Source organism: Dromiciops gliroides, chromosome 1, assembly GCF_019393635.1.
Source record: "Dromiciops gliroides isolate mDroGli1 chromosome 1, mDroGli1.pri, whole genome shotgun sequence".
Classification (NCBI taxonomy): domain Eukaryota; kingdom Metazoa; phylum Chordata; class Mammalia; order Microbiotheria; family Microbiotheriidae; genus Dromiciops; species Dromiciops gliroides.
Window position 1 is genome coordinate 750037329 of NC_057861.1, and position 20100 is coordinate 750057428.

At 46.0% G+C, this 20100-nt stretch overlaps 1 protein-coding gene across 3 annotated transcripts in view; it reads right to left on the reverse strand.

Annotated features, from left to right (window-relative positions):
- Nucleotides 1–20100, reverse strand: part of CCDC66 (coiled-coil domain containing 66) — a 50068-nt gene that overhangs the window by 9632 nt on the left and 20336 nt on the right. For 2 of the 3 annotated variants that reach the window (XM_043978649.1, XM_043978648.1), the window contains exons 5-13: nucleotides 19526–19691; nucleotides 19244–19347; nucleotides 17001–17125; nucleotides 15838–15939; nucleotides 12571–12747; nucleotides 7303–7434; nucleotides 6161–6411; nucleotides 5487–5571; nucleotides 1755–1916 (exon numbers count right to left, since the gene is read on the reverse strand). In XM_043978649.1, coding sequence (XP_043834584.1) covers nucleotides 1755–1916; nucleotides 5487–5571; nucleotides 6161–6411; nucleotides 7303–7434; nucleotides 12571–12747; nucleotides 15838–15939; nucleotides 17001–17125; nucleotides 19244–19347; nucleotides 19526–19691 — 1304 coding nt within the window. The remainder of the gene's footprint in view (nucleotides 1–1754; nucleotides 1917–5486; nucleotides 5572–6160; nucleotides 6412–7302; nucleotides 7435–12570; nucleotides 12748–15837; nucleotides 15940–17000; nucleotides 17126–19243; nucleotides 19348–19525; nucleotides 19692–20100) is intronic. The other variant, XM_043978650.1, reaches the window with a different exon arrangement.

The following is a 20100-nucleotide window of genomic DNA, read 5'->3' on the forward strand; positions in this document are numbered from 1 at the left end:
GGTCTTCTGAAAGAGCTGTTCACTTCCTGTCTCATTTTCCCTCTCAAGCCCTTATCTTCCACTAGCAGTAGTAGGGGATTATGAAGTCAGAGCCCTGAGAGGTCCAAGTGGTGTTTCTAAAATCACTGCTGATCAAAACTGGAGATTCGGAAGAGAGAAGCAGGTCTGAGAAGGGAACAGCTGGCTAACAAGACAGCAGCTGAAAATGAGGTCTGCGTTTCTGGGCTGAATGTATGATATAAATGCAGGTTTTCTATTGAAGATGGAGCATGGCTAACCAGGGCACGTCCAAATCTACCTGGAGTCTTCAGAAGCTGATCAGGAAGGCTTGAACATAACGATAGAAATCTGCCAAACCCGATGCCACACACTGCAGAAGGGACACCTCAGGAACAAGGAAGGATGGGTAATTCCTTTTTTTGGTAAATCCAGTGTTTAGCACATAGCCTGCCCCACAGTAAGTGCTTAACAAATGTATGTTGATAGGACTTGACAATTTGCAAAACATGATTATCTGAGAAGAGAGTCGGCAATAAAATCCATGGTCTTCAGAGCCCTAAATACAAATGATGGTCATCATCACTTGTAAGGAAAACAAAGAAGGAATTTTTAAAATTCTACAAAAGGAAAGACAAGGTTGCTAAGAGGAGCAGTGAGCCCCTATGGGTCCTCCATGGCTAAAGGACTGGAGCCTAAGGTAAATAAGAAGCTGAGTCACCAAGGCTGGCCAAAGGACATTCGAGGGCACTGAGAGAGGCAGTGGGTTTGTCAGGCCCCCCTCAGGGATTCTGCAAAGGGCTGGGGCAGGAGGGGTGCCACTAGATCTCTTACATTTTTGAAAATATTGAAGTAACACAACAGAAGACATTAATATTGATTGCTCCAGAAAATCTAGCTCAGGTGTGGCCTAATAACTGGAGGTGGGTTCTAAAGGAGCCATGAGGGCCTTCACATCTGACCATGTTGGCAAAAGCAAATAGCTTGTTGCCACCTGTAAGTTGGAGCAACTTTGGCCCGGAAGGAATGAGAGGTGAGGCTAGAAGGAAAACTTGGGGAAAGGTGAGGGCAGGCCTCCCTGGAGGCCCCCAGGACAGGGCTCTGTGCTTTAGGGAATGGGAGGAAGAGCATAGACTCTCATCATGTTTTTACTATGTTAATATTGATGGAGAGTCACTTATTTATTCTGGCTGTAAGAGACCCAACAGATGCTTACAGACCTGCTTGTGGATGCAGTAACCAGTGTTCCCTGTTCTCTAGCGCAGACAACTACCTGAAAATCATGACTTCCATGCACAGATGTAGCCTCCTTCTTCTTTTTTTTTTTTTTTGGCGGGGCAAAGTGACTTGCCCAGGGTCACACAGCTAGTAAGTGTCAAGTGTCTGAGGCTGGATTTGAACTCAGGTCCTCCTGAATCCAGGGCCGGTGCTTAATCCACTGTGCCATCTAGCCGCCCCAAGCCTTCCTCTTTTTAAATGTCCTCATTAGAACCTCACCATAAACTCTTGTGGTTATAATTATGATGGTAAAAACAGACACAGGCTAAACCAGAGTCCCCATTTCTGATGTTCAGATGAGTCATGGGATTCCTATTCTTTCTCTGATGGTTCAAATGGCCTTTCTACTGGAGATGGATGGAAAGCCCTGGTTGTCTTACTAGGTGGAGGTTTGATCACTGGCTTCCCTCCAGCTTTCTCCTCTAGTAGATCCAAGTATGGCCCCAGCCCCAGACGCCACTACCCAGGTCCTCCCTCACCTCCTTCCGCCTCTGCTCGAGCAGGTCTGCCTCAAACCGCCTCTGCATCTCCTCTCGTTCCCTTGCCAGGCGACGCTCTTCCTCCTCTTCCTCCTGCTTCCTCTGCTGCTCCTCCAGCTGCTTCTTTCTTCGCTTCTCCTCTACCTGGGCGGTGATGGCCTTCTAATCATGAAAAAAGAGACAAGTGAGAATGCCCGGCATTCGGGGTCTGAGCTAGTGGTCAAACTCCAATAGGAATGGGCACCACTAAACCGTACAACTGTGGGCTGACTCAGAAAGCTCTAGGTTAACATTTCCCAATTATGTTTTCAAGAGAGAAAGGGGACAGTTGCAGGGCACTATTGTGGCCCTCGGGCCCCATGGGTGACCCCTCTGGTGACCACATATTTGATTCCCATATCACTGCAAGAGGAAGCACATGCTGGTCTTTCCTATGCTGCAAAGTCATAATGCTCTATTTCTTTTTGGCTTTTTCCCTCCCTGGTTTTCTAAAAGAAACACTAGGAGAGCTTTTCTTCACATTTTCATTTTTAGAGGGTTATTAGTAAGCACTGAAATGAAGGTTTGGGAAGAGGTGTGAATAATGAAAATTAGTCCATAAACATTTATTAAGCACATGCTAAGTGCTGGACGGTGCTACCTGCTGGGGATACAAAAAGGCTCAGTCTAGGGGGAGACAACAAGCAAACAAATATGGACAAAAAAAACTATGTTTAGTTGTTTTCCAGTCATGTCTGAGCATTCATGACCCCATTTGGGGTTTTCCTGGCAAAGATACTGGAGTGGTTTGCCATCTGCTCTCTCCAAAGTGACTAGTCATCTCTTCATTGCCCAATCTCGAGCCTCTTCTCCATCCATCCCCATCCTTTTCCACCTCTCTGCAGCCTTGGACACCATCTAACACTCCCTTCTTCTTGCTAGCTTTCTGTGACACTGCTCTCCTGGTTCTCTTCTGACCCGTCTCACCCCCTTTTCTCAGTCTCCATCCAGGTCACTGCTGACTGGGGGCATCCCCCAAGGCTCTGTCCTAGGCCACCTTCTCTTCTCCATCCGTACCATGTGGAGAGGTGATCCCATCAACTCCCATGGATTCTACTATTACCTCTATGCGGATGGTTCTCAGATCTTTTGGTCTCTTCTCCACATTCTCTCCTGACTTCTGATCTTGCAGTTCTAACTGCCACTGGACATGTCAAACATTTTTAAAACTCACCATGTCCCAGACTTAACTCCCAAATCCTTCCCTCTTCCTCCCTTCCCTAGTACTCTAGGGGGCATTATTCTCCTCCCAGTCCATTAGGCTCCTCACTAGCTCTCACCCCTTAGATCCAATATGGTGCCATGGCCTATGGATAACTCCTGTCCAACATCTCTCCGACGTGCCCCCTTCTTTCCTCTGGCACTGCCATTACTCTAGGGCAGGCCTTCATCACTACCTGCTGGTGGGTCTGCCTGCTTTAAGTCACTCCACACTCCAATCCATTCTCCAGCTGGGCATCCAAGTGAACTTCCTAAAGGACCAACCATGTTGTCCTCCAGTTCATTAAACTCCAGTTGAACCCTGTCACTGCTTGGGTCAAATAGAAATCTTTTGTTCGGCATTCAAAGCCATTTATAATCTACCCCTCCATGTCAGTCAGTCAGTGAATAAACATTGATTAAACACCTACTATGGGCCAGGCACTGTGCTAAGCACTGAATGCAAAATGAGGCAAAAGACAGTTCCTACACTCAGGGAGTTTACAATCTAATGGGGGAGGCAGCATGCAAACAAATATAAATAAAGCAAGCCCTATATAGGATAAGTAGGAGATAATTAACAGGAAGGCCCTGGAATTAAAAGGGGCTGGGGAAGGCTTCCTGTAGAAGGTGGAATTTCAGTTGGAACTTAAAGGAAGCCAGGGAGGTCTGTAGTTGGAGTGGAGGAAGGAGAGTGGGGGCCATCCTGAGAACCTAACTAGAGCTGAGAACAGCCAGGAGCACTGGATTAAAGAGTAGGTGTTTGAGAAGAAGCCTGGGAAGGAGAGGAAATGAAGTATTTTGTATCTGATGCCTGAGACAACAGGGAATCACAACTAGGCCAACCTGTACCTGACAGAGAAGAGGAAGCCCTTCCACACATTGGGCCCAGATGTGCCTCTCCCAACTGGGCCCTTGAGGACTACTGAGAATAAGTCTGAATTCCTCCTGCACATCACAGTCCTTCGGCAGACTCCAGACAGCTCACATGCTCCCTTTGAAGGCTACTTTCCGATAGAAGTCCCCATTCTTTCAACAGAGTGGGGTGTGGTCTGTTCTCTCTCACCTGAACGTGCTACACCAAGTTTGCTCTAACGTGGCTACCTACTGTTTATTTCAGTCAAAGAGAAAGATTTGATTCAGCTTTTGTTTTAGTGGCCACAGCAGCTTTCATAAAGACCAATCTCACTAAATCAATTTTGGAATGGAAATAGAAAAGCGGACTAGAACCTTGGTTCTGGCTTTCTTCCGGTGTGTTCCGAGGTTATTCTTCAGAGGCCCCTGTGTACTTTTAACAAGAGGAGTGACATCCTAACCACTAGAGAAAAGGGGCAGAACTTTACCCTGGGAAAGGAGCTGAACTGCGAATTAGAGCTGAGGAAATGACCCAGGAATGTTCCCGTGACTCGTCCTATTCACCATTTCTACTTCTCACTAGCATAAACTCGCCTAAGGAAACACAGTGTGGCAGAGGCAGAGGCAGGGCCTAAGGAGCCCCTGTCCTGACTCCCAAGCCTTCCAAACTTCCCCCGGGCTTCCGCTGTGTCTCAGAATGGAAGAGATCACGATAAGAAAACAGGCTGATTGCTTGTCACAGTCTTATGGGCACCTGGTTCTCGGCACACTCAGGGAGCCGGCTGCAGAGAGATGCCAATTCCACTGGCCCCCACGACTCTCTTTTGCTTATTTTCCTAAAATTTCCAATAAAATCCCATGGTTTTTTCCTCTCTCCTGACAAGCACATCCTTCCCTGTCATGGCCCTTGTTCCATTTGCTGCTGATAAACTCTCCATCCTTTTCCTGCCTCAAAGAGCCTCCTACAGCCCCAGTTCCTTCTGAATCATCTCAAAGGAAGGTTCAGGAAGACTCCTTTGAAAAACGACCAACACCCTTTAACGTTGGTAGAATTACAAATTCGTTCTAGCAGGTAGTCTTCCTTGTGATCTGGTGAATGAGACAGGGGCTCAGTATACTACATCTACTTTACACAAGGGCCTGAAATGAAATCAGAAAACAAAACATACCCAGGGTTAGCTTAAATGTTAGGCAAATATATTTAAGTAGAAAGTTATATTGGGAGGCTCTTTTTCCCTTGGTCCCACCTAGCAATACAATCCTAATATAATTCTTTTTTGCAACAGGAAGGAAAACTCTGGGACAAGACAAGAATGCAAAGGTGATTTTCTGGGCTCCTAAACAAAAATTTCAGAAAGACATCCTCTGAACCAGGACTTTTTTTGTGTGTGTTTTTGTTTTGTTTTGGTGGGGCAATGAGGGTTAAGTGACTTGCCCAAGGTCACACAGCTAGCAAGTGTCAAGTATCTGAGGCTGGATCTTGAACTCAGGTCCTCCTGAATCCAGGGCTAGTGCTTTATCCACTGAGCCACCTAGCTGCCCCCTGAACCAGGACTTTTAATTGTCATATTCTACAGTGTCACTTGAAGAAATTTAATTTTGCTGAGGCAGACAGATTGAAATCTTCTAACACAATACCTGATGTTCTAACTGCTTTTGTCTTCGTCTATCTCTTTCCTCAATTTGAGCAGGATCCAGGAGTGCAGTCATAGAACGAAGGAAACTAAAAAGATAAAATACATCAACGATTTTCAATTTGAAAAAAAACTTTCTTTAATGAAATGTTGACTATTTTCCTCCTGAGGGAGAACTCAGCTAAATGTTTGAATTACAAACCAACATCTTAAAAAAGAGAAAGCACAAAGAACTCATGATAGAAAATGTTCTCAACATCCAGAAAAAAGAACTGTGAATTAAGAATGCAGATTGAACCATACTGTTTCTACTTCTGGAATGCTTTTTTTTCCCCTTCTTTTTTGAGGGTTTTCCCTTGCGCTCTGATTCTTCTTTCTTAAGATGACTAATGAAGAAACATGTTTAATGTGATTGTACATATACAACCTATGTCGGACTGCTTTCTGTCTTGGGGAGGAGGAAGGGAAGGGAGGGTGGGAGAAAAAACATTTGGAAATAATAATTCTGTGAAAACAAATGTTGAAAACTATCCTTATATGTAACTGGAAAATAATAAAATACTCAAAAAATGGAAAAACAATTAGAAAGCAGATTAATTTAACATAAACTGAAAAAAAGAGAGGTGTCAAGTATTGCCTTAAGACTGATGTGGACATAAACACAAGAAAGACACTCACTTGGTTTTCTCAAGGTTTGTGGTAGCTGTCTCCTTAATAGATTTCCCTAAGTTCTCCTCCTCTGAAGGCCCAAGTTGGCTTCCAGATAAAGGTGTATAAGGACTGCTAACATCAGTCATTTCCTGAGCATCCGGGGACATACAGAAGTAGTCAGGTTGTTTCTGGGCTGCACGAGAGGAGAGTTGAGACTGAGAATTGGGATAGAGTTTTAAGGAATCAAAATGCATGGCCCATCTGTCATGTTCTTCACCCTGACAACAAAAGAGAGAGAGAAAGAGAGAGAGCGAACATTGATGGCCAGGCTGATAATATCCCTTGCGAGCAGAGGGGTGGAATTACTCCCCTAACTCCACACAAGTATCCAGGAAAGACTCGGTACCAAGGACAAAGTCCTTCATTCTACGCTTAGGACTTAGAGATGATTCCTCTGAGTATCTTGGAGTATGCGAATAAAATCAAATCAGGATGGGATGAAAAACCATTGTAATAAGGAGATCAAAACCAATACTAGTGAATAATTTCAGTTTGTTTACCATGTCCCCTGGACAATATATATAGTCTTCTAAGACAATCCGAATTCACTTTTGGAAAACCGAGGTCAAAGGACCAGGAAACTGGTTTTAAAGTCAAAATGCTCTCCACATACAGAAAAAAGAACTGTGCAACCTGAATGCAGATTGAACCATACAGTTTCTTTTTTTTTGAGGTTTTCCCTTTTGTTCTGATTCTTCTTTCATATGACTAATGCAGAAATACATTTAATGTGATTGTACAGATATAACCTAAATCAGATTGCTTTCTGTCTTGGGGGAGGAGGGAAGGAGAAAAATTTGGAACTCAAAATCTTTTAAAAACAAATGTTCAAAAGTATCTTTAGGGGCAGCTAGGTGGCACGGTGGATAGAGCACCAGCACTGGATTCAGGAGGACCTGAGTTCAAATCCGGCCTCAGACCCTTGACACTTACTAGCTGTGTGACCCTGGGCAAGTCACTTAACCCCAACTGCCTCACCAAAAAAACCCAACAACTATCTTTACATGTAACTGGAAAAAAATAAAATACTTTTCTGATTTTAAAAAATGATTACAGACTCTCCTGAGTAATCATTCTTGACCTATGCTAACAAGTCTCATTGAAATCACCTTGGAATATATAATTTTTTCCTGGAGTTTTCGTTGCTTGTCTTCTTCCTTCTGTTTGTTCAGTTCTTCGATCCATTTTTTCTGCTGCTCTCTTTTCACAGCACTAAAAGGATGCTCCAGCGGGGCTGCTTCCTAAAACGAGAACCAGCCTGCCATGAACCAAACAGCGTTACGTTGTCTTCAAATTAATTTGTTAATTCTGGTAAAGAAGAATCTCAAATAGATGAGAACTGATAATCTGGTTCCGTGGCAACTAGTATAAAGTCTCCATCAGGTAACAATGGAGTCTAGTTATGTGAAAGAGGAATAAAACTTCTCTCTAGCTCCATTTAAAGGGGATACATGTTTAAATGATCCCATTCTATTACAACCATTTGAAGAACCCAAAACATGTCATTTAAACATTGGTATTTGTTTACTTTGGGGGGGGGCGGGGCAATGAGGGTTAAGTGACTTGCCCAGGGTCACACAGCTAGTGTCAAGTGTCTGAGGCCGGATTTGAACTCAGGTCCTCCTGAATCCAGGGCCGGTGCTCTATCCACTGGGTCACCTAGCTGCCCCAATTTTGTTTACCTTTAAATTTCTTTTTTTCAGTCAGCATTCGGGCTTCTCTTCCTCCCACTCCCACCCTAACCCTAACCCTCCCTGTCAGTTGAGAATGAAGGAAAACCAAAACCCTTGTTAGACACCAATACAGTAAAACAAAACAAGCTCGATCTGCCTTGAATCCTTGACTTTTCTGCAGCTGGGTGTGGAAGCCCATTTCACGACTTAGTCTGTAATCACATTTGGTCATTGCACTCATCAGGGTTTCTCATTCCTTCAAAGTTGTTTGTCTTGGTTACATTCTCCTCCTGGTTCTGTTCACTGCCTTCTCTATCAGTTTATGTAAGTCTTACCAAGTTTTTCTCTTGACATTCTGACAGCACATTAGGATTCCATTGTATTTATGGATCATAATTATGGTCAACCTCTCAGATTTCCATTCTTTGCCACCTCAAAGAGCTAGAAGTATTTCTGTACATCCTTGGAGTTTGTTTTGTTTAGGACTAACCTCTGCTTTAACCTAACTTCTCACTCATCTTTCCTCCACTTTTTCTCCTGTTTCCCTGTTGGATGAGATTGGGGGGAGGGGGGGCGGAGGGGGGGCAATGAGGGTTAAGTGACTTGCCCAGGGTCACACAGCTAGTAAGTGTCAAGTGTCAGGCTGGATTTGAACTAAGGTCCTCCTGAATCCAGGGCTGGTGCTTTATCCACTGCGCCACCTAGCTGTCCCGAAATGAGAGCCCAACTCTGTGTAAGTGTGCTCTTTCCTCCTTTGATCTAGTAAGATGAGAATAAGGTTCAAGTGTCAGCCAACTCTTCATTTGTGTAGATCAGGGGTTGGCAAACTGGCTAGTCAGTCAAATCCACCTGTTGGCTCACAAGCCAAGAATGGTTTCCACACTCCCAAACACAGCAAAACTTTGTTTTAAAATGTAAAAATGACTCCCAGCTTGCTGGTTGCACAAAAACAGGCCCCGATTTCTCCTGGCTGCACTTTGCTGACCTCAGTTATAGATGTTTACTTATGCATCTTGATTATATGAGACAACTGTCCTGAGCCTCCTTTTTCCTTCACCTACCCCCTCTTTCATTATATAAATAATGACCCTTATGCCTGTTCTTTTGTCTTTACACATTTTTACTTGGATGGACCCAGGATTTCACATGCACAGCACTTCTAACAAAACCAATTCCAATCCAACCATTCTTTCTTATCTTGCCTGATTCTTGCTCATGGTCTTTTATCAGTCCTCTACAAGGGGTCTACCTAGCATGCTGAAGACCTATTATTTTTTTAGACCCTTTGACAATTTAAATTATCCTAGGCAGGTACCCTGGCACGCTGTCTGTCTCTTCATTGGCTGATGTGACCGTTGCATATCCTTTTCCTCATGCTTGAAACATGCTGTGGCTTCCTTGCTGGGCCTACATAGACACACTGTAGACTCTTCTGTGACACTTTTTTCACATGTAGTAGCCATGTAATATCACAGGAAAACCAACTTATTTTAAGCAGGAGCCACAGCTTTGGGAGAAGCTCGGGATCCTGAAAAGCTATTTCCCCAGAGTGATCTGGCAGAGTACTGGACCTAAAATCAGAGAGCCCTCAGAGGCTGCTGGGCCACTGTAGAGGTGATGGTAGTGGCCTGCGCTGGGCAGACGCAGGTACTCATGTGGTGGTAGATGCTGCTCTGACTGTCCTGGGCTCAATTTCTATACTGGAGAGATGGAGAAGTGCTGCCTCCCTGAGGAAATCCCAGATGAAATGATGGTCCTCAGGAGTTACCATAATCAGCTGTGACATCAGCAGACAGACATCTTCTTGCTCTGCACCCCAGAACTGGGGATGCATGTGGAGATGAAGGAGCCAGGGGGACAGGTGGTGTCGTCAGAGCAGGATGACTTTTGAGAGCCAATTGACCTTTGCCTCTCACAGCCTAGGGACCATCTCTGCAGGTGACAAGCTCCGAGTACACCTAGATGTATGGCTCCTGAGCACGGCAGAACCACAGCTCTGTAGAACAGGAGGACTTGCAGTCACCAGGAGAACACCAACTAGAAGGTGCTTCGGCGGCCTGCCGCTCGTACCGTCATGTTTATCCTCAACAGCGTGGGGCAGATGCAACATCAAGGGTCTCTCTGAGGCCCAGAAGCTGGTGTAAAGTTCCTTCCTGGGAAGCACCTTCCTTTCATCTCACTTGCTTGGTACTTTCCTCTACCACAACCCCCCTGGGGGCGGGGGGCGGCCTTCTTGAATCTTGGATGAAAAAAACCAAGACTCTATTTGTGCCAGAGTGCAGATATATACCAGCTGTGTGTCTGTGTGTGTACACATGGATAGAGAGACACACACAGACACACACACACAGACACACACACACAGACACACAGACACACACACACACAGACACACACACAGACACACACACACAGACACACACAGACACACACACAGACACACACAGACACACACACACACAGACACACACACACACACACACAGACACACACACACACCCAGACACACACACACCCAGACACACACACACACACCCCCACAGACACACACACACAGACACACACACACACACAGACACACACACCCAGACACACACACACACCCAGACACACACACACCCAGACACACACACCCACAGACACACACACACCCACAGACACACACACACACACACGCACACGCACACACACACAGACACACACACACACAGACACACACACACAGACACACACACACACAGACACACACAGACACACACACACACACCCACACACAGACACACACACACACAGACACACACACACACAGACACACACACAGACACACACACACACGCACACACACACACAGACACACACAGACACACAGACACACACACACACGCACACACACACACAGACACACACACACACACACAGACACACACACACAGACACACACACACACACACACCCCCACACCCCTGTGCTTGCTCTCTGGTTTGGAGAACAGCTTGAGCTCCTCAGAACTCCTTGTTTTTTCACCTGGCCTTTTTCGCCTGTCTTGTTCTACTCGGGCACTCCTAAGCTCCTTTTACTTCTAGTGATTAAGTAAGTAAAGGAGGCCATTCTCCACTCCCTTCATTTCTGCTTCTCTCTTCCTGTGCTTATGTCCTCCTGTGTGAGTCATGTGCCATGAACCCGTCCCACTGCTAGGCAGCCTTCACTGAGCTTCTGGTGAATGTAAACAAGGCGGAAGGTCTTGGGACACTCAGGAAGGAGACTTTTCTATATAACACACATTTTTGATTATGTACACTATCCTTCACATATGAAATAGGATTTGCCTAGACTAAGAGTGGCTGAACAGACCAAAGCCCCAAGTCTCTGTGTGCTTTTTGTGATAACTGCTTCAGTAGCTCTCTGCTTGGTCAGGGAAGCATCTGGCAGGACCAGCCCTTGCTCTATGCCATGCCCAGAGCTCCCTGAGTTGATAGGGAGGGGAAGTAGTGATGGCAAATGAAAGCAGTACATTTTCTTTTTTTTGTGAGGCAATTGGGATTAAGTGACTTGCCCACGGTCACACAGCTAGTAAGTGTCAAGTGTCTGAGGCTGGATTTGAACTCAGGGCCTCCTGACTCTTGGGCTGGTGCTCTATCCCCGAAATCAGTAAATTTTCTTTCTGTCTTCCCCTCAGATTGCTGCTTACATTACATTTTATTTAAAATACAGTAAGCATTTTTTTCATGAGACCAAGGTTCAGTTCTTTGCATGGATTTTCTAGTGAAAGCCTGTTCTAATAAGAGCAAAAGAACCAAAACCCCAACAACAATAAAGAATCCTACCAGAAAGCCAAATCCCACCTCCAATCCATCCTAACTCTGTGCCCTGGGCCTCCACTTCTCCGGACTTGAAGGCCTAAGGTCCCTTCAGATCTAAATCTGTGCTCTCTTGTGATATCCTAAGAGCCAGTTCTAGGCCCAGCTCCTAGTGCGCCCGCTGCTTCTGTCCACAATACACGATGGAACAAAGCACTGAGTTGGAAAGTCCAGTCGAGACAAGAGGCACTCTTCATCGATTCTGGTTTTCCTGTGAGGACATCCTTTTGAGCTGGATGCAATCAGTACAATGTCAGGTGTAAACGGGAGCCCCTGAAGCTCCTCATCCCCCACAGGGAATCCCTTGTCCACCTGGACTGTGCACTGACGGATGAGGCAAACGGGTCTGGTTGTAGAACTCCGTGGATATCTAGCAACTGAAGGTCAAACACCATGATGCGGCTTCCATCACAGGCCGGCCTAGCGGGGGCCTGCTGTCTCACTGTTTGGAACACTGAGAGCTTTCTGAGTGTGGGGCCTGTTTTCACCTTTTTCCTTTGGATCCCCAGCCCTTAGTCCAGGCTTTCCCCATAAGTGCTTATTGAATGCTGACCACCAACAGGTCAGGCCATAAGCACTTAGGAGCTGCCCACCCTGTTCCAGGTACTGTGCTACATGACAGAAAGAATGAGCAGTTAAAACACTTCCTTTCCTCAAGGAGCTCACATTCTAATGGGAAGTATCAACATGAAAACCAGCAGGGACATACAAGACACATACAAAGTAGATGGAAAATCTGCTCGATAAGGTCATGTGGATTTAACATATGCTTGGAAGCAATCCTCATGGAAGACAGTCCGGAATGGGTAAGAGGACTAAGAAGAGGGGGAAACCAGGAGAGCCTCACCCCTAAAACAAAGGCCGTGCGAATGGCTGCGGGCAGGTCTGGAGAACTGAAGGTCGAGGGCTTCCCTCGGGGGGCACAGCAGCTATCCGGCACAGCCTCACTCAAGTCTCCCTTGGAAACAGTCTTTAAAACCTGGGTCTCTTCAGCAGCAGAGTGAAATTCAGCTGGAGGTGTCATCTGTGGACAAAAATAATCCCACAGAAACCGTTCATGTGGCAGAAGAAAAAACCCTGCCCCACCTGTGAATATTTTCAAATTAAACAGCAGACACTGCTATGGAAAGGCAAACGCACCAATTCATAGCTGGGAAGTTAAGCATCCTAGAAGCCTCTGAAGCCTTGGGCCTATCCCCTTATATCACTGCACGAAGAAACAAACATTCCCAGACTAAGTCACTTCTTTGTGCCCTTTTTGTCCCCTCAGTGCTTGGGTCAGTGGCTGGCAAATAGTAAGTGCTTAATAAATGCTTCTGCATGTAACGACTCAATTTATTAAATGCCTACTGTGTGCTATGGGAGGCCCTAGTTAACAGCTTCTACCACAGCACCCAGTGGATGTTCTGTTTTTTCTGTCTTCTCCTCTGTACCCTACAGCCCGGCAGGCCCGGTCTGCTCCCTCTCCTGCCTTTACCCTCCGGTCCTGGAAGGGATTCTTTCACCTCCACGTCCATCTGCAAGGTCGGTCTTTGACCCACCTCCTCCTTCCAGCCCAAGCCACTGGTGACCTCTCTTCTGTGACTTTTTATTTGCCTCCCAAGGATCTTCTACATTCCTCTATAGTTACACTTTGGCTCTTGGTGTTTAGTTGTTCAGCTGTGTCTGACTTTTCCTGACCCAGTGCACCATAGCACACACATGTTGTTCGTGGGGTTATCTTGTCAAAGATACTGGAGTGGTTTACCATGTCCTTCTCTAGTGAATTAAGAAAAACAGAAATTAAATGACTTGCCCACAGTCACACAGATAGTGTGTGTCTGAGGCCCAGCACCATCCAGTGAGCCACCTCACTGCCTCATTTGGGCTCTGGTATGTTGCAAGTTCCTTGAGAGTAGGGCCGCTAATTTTTTTGCATCACTGGTGTCTGGCACATAGTAGGTACCTGATAAGTGCTTGCTGCCAGATGGGCAGGAATAACTGGGGGACTGGGGAGCTGAGGCACAGGGCAGGCAGGAGGAATTGTTGTAAGCCAAGGCCACAAGGACTGTGAGTCTTAAGTAGGTGCCTAGCCCACCTCGGCATGCCACGGCTCTTATCAGGTGGGTCAAGTCCTGCTGATGACTCTAAACCCAAGTGTTTCCTTTTTTAAAGATTATGAAAGTATTTTATTATTTTCCAGTTACATGTAGAGATCATTTTCAACATTTGTTTTTATAAGATTACTAGTTTCAAATTTTTCTCCCTTCCTCCCCTCCCTCCCAAAGACAGCAAGGAATCTGATACAGGTTATATATGTACAATCACATTAAACATATTTCTGCATTAGTCATGTGGTAAGAAAAGAATCAGAGCAAAAAGAAATAACCTCAAAGAGGAAAAACAACAGCACAAAAGAAATACTATGGTTCAACCCAAGTGTTGGGACAGCCTCCAATGCCAGGCTTACAGATCTGAACTTTAGATAGTAACAATCAAGAGCTCCTGAGTAGAAGGATATGTCCAGATCAGGTGGATCTGGGGGAAAGCACGGGGAGGGAACCACAAGAGACTTCAATAAAACCAGGATGGGAAGGAGAGAACACCTGGGAGGAGACGCGCCCTATTCTGGGAAGGGTTAAAGAACACCAAGGTTTGGAGTACGGGAGCCACAGACAGAATTAGCCAAACCACAATGGAGAAGCAAGTGTAGGGGAAAGCTGACAAGGTGGCCACTGGACATGTTCTGTCTGACGTGCTGGGGGCAGAGAACTGTCTTTTGGGAATTTAGAGCTGGAGGTCTGGGGCTCGAGAGAGTGGTCAGAGCTGGAAGTTAAATGAATGAAAAAGCACTGACTAAGGGCACATGATGCACTGAGACTGAAGATAAACAGAAGTATGGCAGACCCTGCCCTCAAGGAGCTCCCATTCTAATAGGGGCAAATAACCCACAGAAGAAAGTTAGTAGAGCTTCAGAGCAGCAGGGAAGGGTCCGAGTGCTCTGGGTACAGGGAGGGGGAAGGCGAGGGCCAGGCTTCCGAGGCAGCATCAATAGCTCAGGCAGAGTGCTGAGGGGCTACAGGGCACCTCTGGCAGGTCCTCCTGCTGCCCATTTGTCCCAAAAGGATGCTGGGAGGGTCTGGGGAACTCATCTACCTCAAAAGGTTAGGAACAGAACCAAGAGCCAGCAAAGAAGATAAAGAGGGAACAGGCTGATGTGGGCGATCACAGAAGCTGGAGGGGGCTCATCATAAGCTGCATCACCAAAGGGATGGTCCCTAAGAGTCTAGAAAAGCAAGCATGAGGAGTCAGCGTGGCTGGCTCATGACAGGCCCTCCTGACTAAAACTGGTAGGCCAGGTGTTAAAATGAAATGCGGATTCTGTTCGAGATGGATGAAAAGCACCAAGATGGAGCTCCTGGCTGGACGTCAAGCATTGCTCTCCTCATCTCAGTCCTCTCTCAGCACTGATTTTAAATAACCAGTAAGTACAAGCTTTAATGTCTGACATGGGGTAAAAAGGGTTCTGGATTCCAGCCCTGACGCTTACAAGCTGCGTGCTTGTGATAAGCCCCAGTCTCCTCGTCTTTGAAATGGGATTAATGATCATACTTGCATTACCCAGCTCACAGGGTTGTTATGAGGAAAGGCTCTTGTAAATTTTAAAGACAGAAATGGGAGTTGTATCTGCTAAACAATGTGTTGTGGTGGGACAAAAGAAAGGCAGTATTGCATGGTAGGAGCAGCACTTGATTTGGAAGGGAAGAAGGAAATAAGCATATATTAAACACCTACTATATACCATGCTCTGCATGGACTGGAATGGGGAGAGACTTGAGGCCAGCAGCTACTGCAGTGTCCGAGGTCATATCTGAACACAGTTCTTTCTGATTCCAAGCTCAAGCTCAGAGCTCTATCCACCTCTGTGTCACCTAGCTGCCTCTGATTCTGACTCAGGACCTGGGTTCAAATCCTAACTCTGACACTTACTGTCTGTGTGAACTTGGGCAGGTTTAATGTCTCTGGGCCTATTTCCTCATCTGAAAAAGGAGGGATCAGCTTAGATCAGATGATTTCTGAGGTCCTTTCTGCCCTTAAGTCCCATGCTCTCATACATGAACACTCACGGACTTACTTGCAGCGTTTGGCTAGTCCCAGGTACTGAATCCCCAGCAGGATGGGCCGACAGTCTTGGATTGGGTGACCTTGAGAGAATACTAGATGGACTCATCGAGGACTAGGGGAAAAAATGAATGAAAATTAGGCAGTATGTTATCCAGATGATACTGACCAAGCCTAAGGATGAAAAGAAAACACAAACTAGGCAAATCACGAAATAGGACCTAAGAGAGCACCTGGGTCAGATTCCCATTTTTTCCTAACTACAGAAAGGAGGGTAAGGCCTTTAAGCATCCCCAGAGTGTTTCCGAGCAATTTACTTGCTAGGAGAGTTTGTCTCCCAAGGGTCAGCTCTCCAGTTGAGGCCGTGCCCATCCTGTGACCCTGCCACCCATTCTTAGAGCAGTTGGTTGTGGTCTGCACCACACGCTCCAACACCTGACTACCCATTATGGTTACAGAATCTAGAACTGGAATCTAGAACAGAACCTTATATTTAGAGCTGGACGTCCTGTAGCTAGTTCGTTCTAGCCCCTTCTCTTAGAGAAGAGGAAAATGAGGTGCAGAGTTGCTCAAGGTCACAGAGGGAGCAGTAAGTATCAAAGGCAGGATTGTACTTGGGTCCTTGACTCTGAAGTTGGGGACTTCTCCCCTGTATGGGGCTGACCTCTTTTCTGGTTTTCTGTTCTTTTGTTGCTTTGTGGATCCCTTGCTCCCTGACTGGGCAGTAACTCCACTGTCTGCTTCTGGTCTAAGTGCCCCTCCTCCCCAGCACAATGCTAGGCATGCAGTACCCGAAGTGCAGGACAAAGTCAAGAATAAGAGGCAGTGCCAGGCATCATAGTGACATAAAGAATGAAGAAATGGAATTATTAACCAGATCACCTCCATTCCAAAACTTTTAAATGTCTTGTGGGGGATAATCTGGCTCCTGACTCCCTTCTCAGCAGAGATGCTGTTTGGTGGCCTTGATGTACTGACCTCTGCTGCTTTTTTAAAAGAGGGGGCTCAAGAGGACAGGTAGGGAGAGGATCTGGGAAACAGCATCATTATTTTTAAAAAGCATCACACTGAAACATGTGGAGAAGTTGTGGATAAGAACATAGCTTAGCATCCAGACAAGCTGAAATGAAAAGGAGCCATTCTGTGTGTGTGCCCACAGTGCACTGTCGGCCTTACCTGCCATCCATCGACCAGCTGAACATTGTCCCAAATGAGTTTAGCATCCCTACATCTGCTCCAGGGGCATTTCTTCTGCTCTTCAGAAGCTGCTTTTTCTTTCTTCTTTAAAGCAACCTGTTCATCTTTAAATAATAATGCCCTTTTCATAAAACGTGCAAAAAAATGAAATGTGGCACATTTGTATGACAACTAAGAATTCTAAAGAACTTAAATCTGCTCAAACTCACAAGAGTAATGGAGTTTATTTTTCTAACTATGCAGTTCCTTTTATTGATGCTTATTCAAAATAATAGTAATCTTTAATTTCCCCCCAAAATGTTCTCATCTTTTATCCCAAACAATCAAGGAATGGGGTTGTGAAAATTAAGTACTGTAGTTAATGGAATAAATAGATAAAACTAAAAATTATGATGCAAGAGAACATAACATTAGAACTGGATCTCACACTGTGTGTGCAGCACAATGCAGGGCACTAAAGGTTAGCCTCGCCACAGTCAGCAAGGAGTGTTCACTGCCCTGACAGTCATGGATCCATTGGCCTGGGAACCTGGTTTCCTGAAAGACAAGAGCACAGCCCGGCCACCTAGCTAAAGGGGACGTTTCCAGGACTAAGCTACAGCAAACAGACAGAGACAGGTGTTGGGTGCTCTCTCATGAGGGCCTCCAGGAGCCACAAGGGCTTTTTTCAGACACGTTTTAAAAATCACCAGGTCCCGATGATAGAGAACAACAGTTACGTCATTTATAGACAGTCAGCTTTATGTTACAACTGTACCTATGCTACAGATTCCAACAGACAATATTTTTTGGGGGTGGGTAGGGCAATGGGGGTTAAGTGACTTGCCCAAGGTCACACAGCTAGTAAGTGTCAAGTGTCTGAGGCCGGATTTGAACTCAGGTCCTCCTTGACTCCAGGGCCACCTAGCTGCCCCTGACAGACAATATTTAATCACAAAGTTGTAACATGACCGTCCTCAACCCCTCTGATAGCAACTGTGCCCTTCCTTGTTCTGTTCCTCCCATTTCTAGCACCAATCCACTCTGGCTCTGCCCCTCCTCCCCCTTCCCTGTTTCTCTCCCTTCATCCTTCTCCCTCCCACCTTTCTTTTCCTTTCTCTCTCTCTCCCAGCTAACCTTTCCTGAGGCTGCTTTTCTCAAGCTCTGGGCTCTAGCAGGGTTACTAAGAGCCTCAGGGGTATTAAAAGTTCATTGGAGATTGAGGTCTGTGCATAAGCCTCCCTGTAATGCCCACAGGTCCAGCCAGACTCAAGCAGCTCAGTGGCTGTCTTCTCAGCTGGCTCAGAGGTAGCTCAGTGGGAGCCGTGGGGTGTCTGGAGTCATGCCCAGACAGAGGCACCAAATGGGCCAGATGGCTGAGGCTCACCTCTGTCTTTAGAGACATCCAGCAGAGTGTATGAACTCAGGGCGTGAAAAGTTTCCCAACATAGAACTTTTTATCTTCCTCCTGAAAGCAGCCTCCCCTTCCCCCTAACTCCCCTGTTCTCAGAGTTACCCCTGACTCTGGCTTCTTCCCTCATCTGCAAGCAGTTTCAGGATTCTGTGGGTTTTCTCTGCACATTATCCTTTCCCTCATCCCCTTCTCTCCTCATGCAAGGCCACCTAAACCAGAGGGTTCGGGCCCCATCAGTCACAACTTCAGAAAGGTTGACTGCCTGGCCTCTCATGGGCCTCCCTGCCTCCAGCTTCAGCTCTCGTGGTGGCCACCTCATTGAAGCTGGGCCTTTCAAGCCCTTCCCCCGAGGTTCCCTCCTCCCTTTCACTCCTGGGTCACACTGCCCGCTCTGGCCCAACTAGCCTTCTGTCTCCTGCCTCCAGGCCTTTGCAGAGACTCCTCTGCAGGCCCAGAGGGCTCTTCCTCTTTTCTTCTACTCCTTCCCTTTAATACTCAGCTTAGGGACCACGTCCTATGGGAAGCTTTTCCTGACATCCCTGCCCCCCCCCCCCCAATACTGTTTGCTTTTCCCTCCAATTATCTTCTATTTAGTTACCAATTTCCTCTAGTAAAATATAATGCCCGGAGTTGGTTCATTTTCATCTTTATAAGCCTGGTGCCTGGTAGGATACCTTCCAAATAGAAGGGACTTCATCAATGTTTGTGGAATTGTGACAGTAAGACTTTCATACCATACTCCAAAATTTAGTTTGCCCAGTTAACTGACAGTATTCAAGTCAACAAAACCATACCTACAAATTTAATAAAAACAACATAAAATATATACCGAGCTCCTTCCTCCATTGGAATTTCTTTGCTTCCAACACACTTTTCTCTCTCTCTCTCTCCCCCAGAGTACTGAACATATCAGCCGGTTTCCACACAGTCTTTCTAGGAAAAAGAAAAAGACCCAGAAGTAACCTTACTTTTTCTGTACTTCTGTAAAATATGCCCCAGGAACGCTAAACCATTCTTGTATCCAGCATAATACATGTAAGCCCATCCACATAAGAGAAGAGCACAGCCTTGGTGTACACGAGTTCAATAATAACAGAAAACAGTGACATACACGGCAATTTTCTGCTCACACTGCTGAGATATCTTCTGCTTTTTGTTTAAAACAGAGTTATTCTCATCTGGGACCGGTGAAACATTTTCAGCTTTCTGAGGTGATCCCATCATGTTCTGGTCTTTTGACTCATTGGGAAAATTGTTCAAATGTAAGTTGTTTTGACCTAGGAAAATAAAAGGGATGCTTGAAAATAAATATTGGCTTTCACTTCTCCTAAGCACACCATGTTTTCTATATGGCTGATATATTTATGTATTTAGATTAAAAATCGCCCTCAAGTACAATCAGTGCCAAATCCTGCCCCGATAACTTGCAACTTTTTGCATTTCGTTCCCAGTTCACACAGAACAAACTCCCTGTTGTCACTGTTACCATGGTTTTCTTTCTCATAGCAGCCCCACTGGAAGCCCAGGCTAGAAAGAGGAGACTTTTACACGGGGCTCTGAATGACTTCCAGTCCCAAGGAACACAGGAGCCAGAAAACTTAGAGGCCCAGATGTTCTTCTTAATCTGCTGGCAGGAGAATGTGGGTATGGCAAATACATTTCGGGGACCAGAGGGAAGAGGAGGAG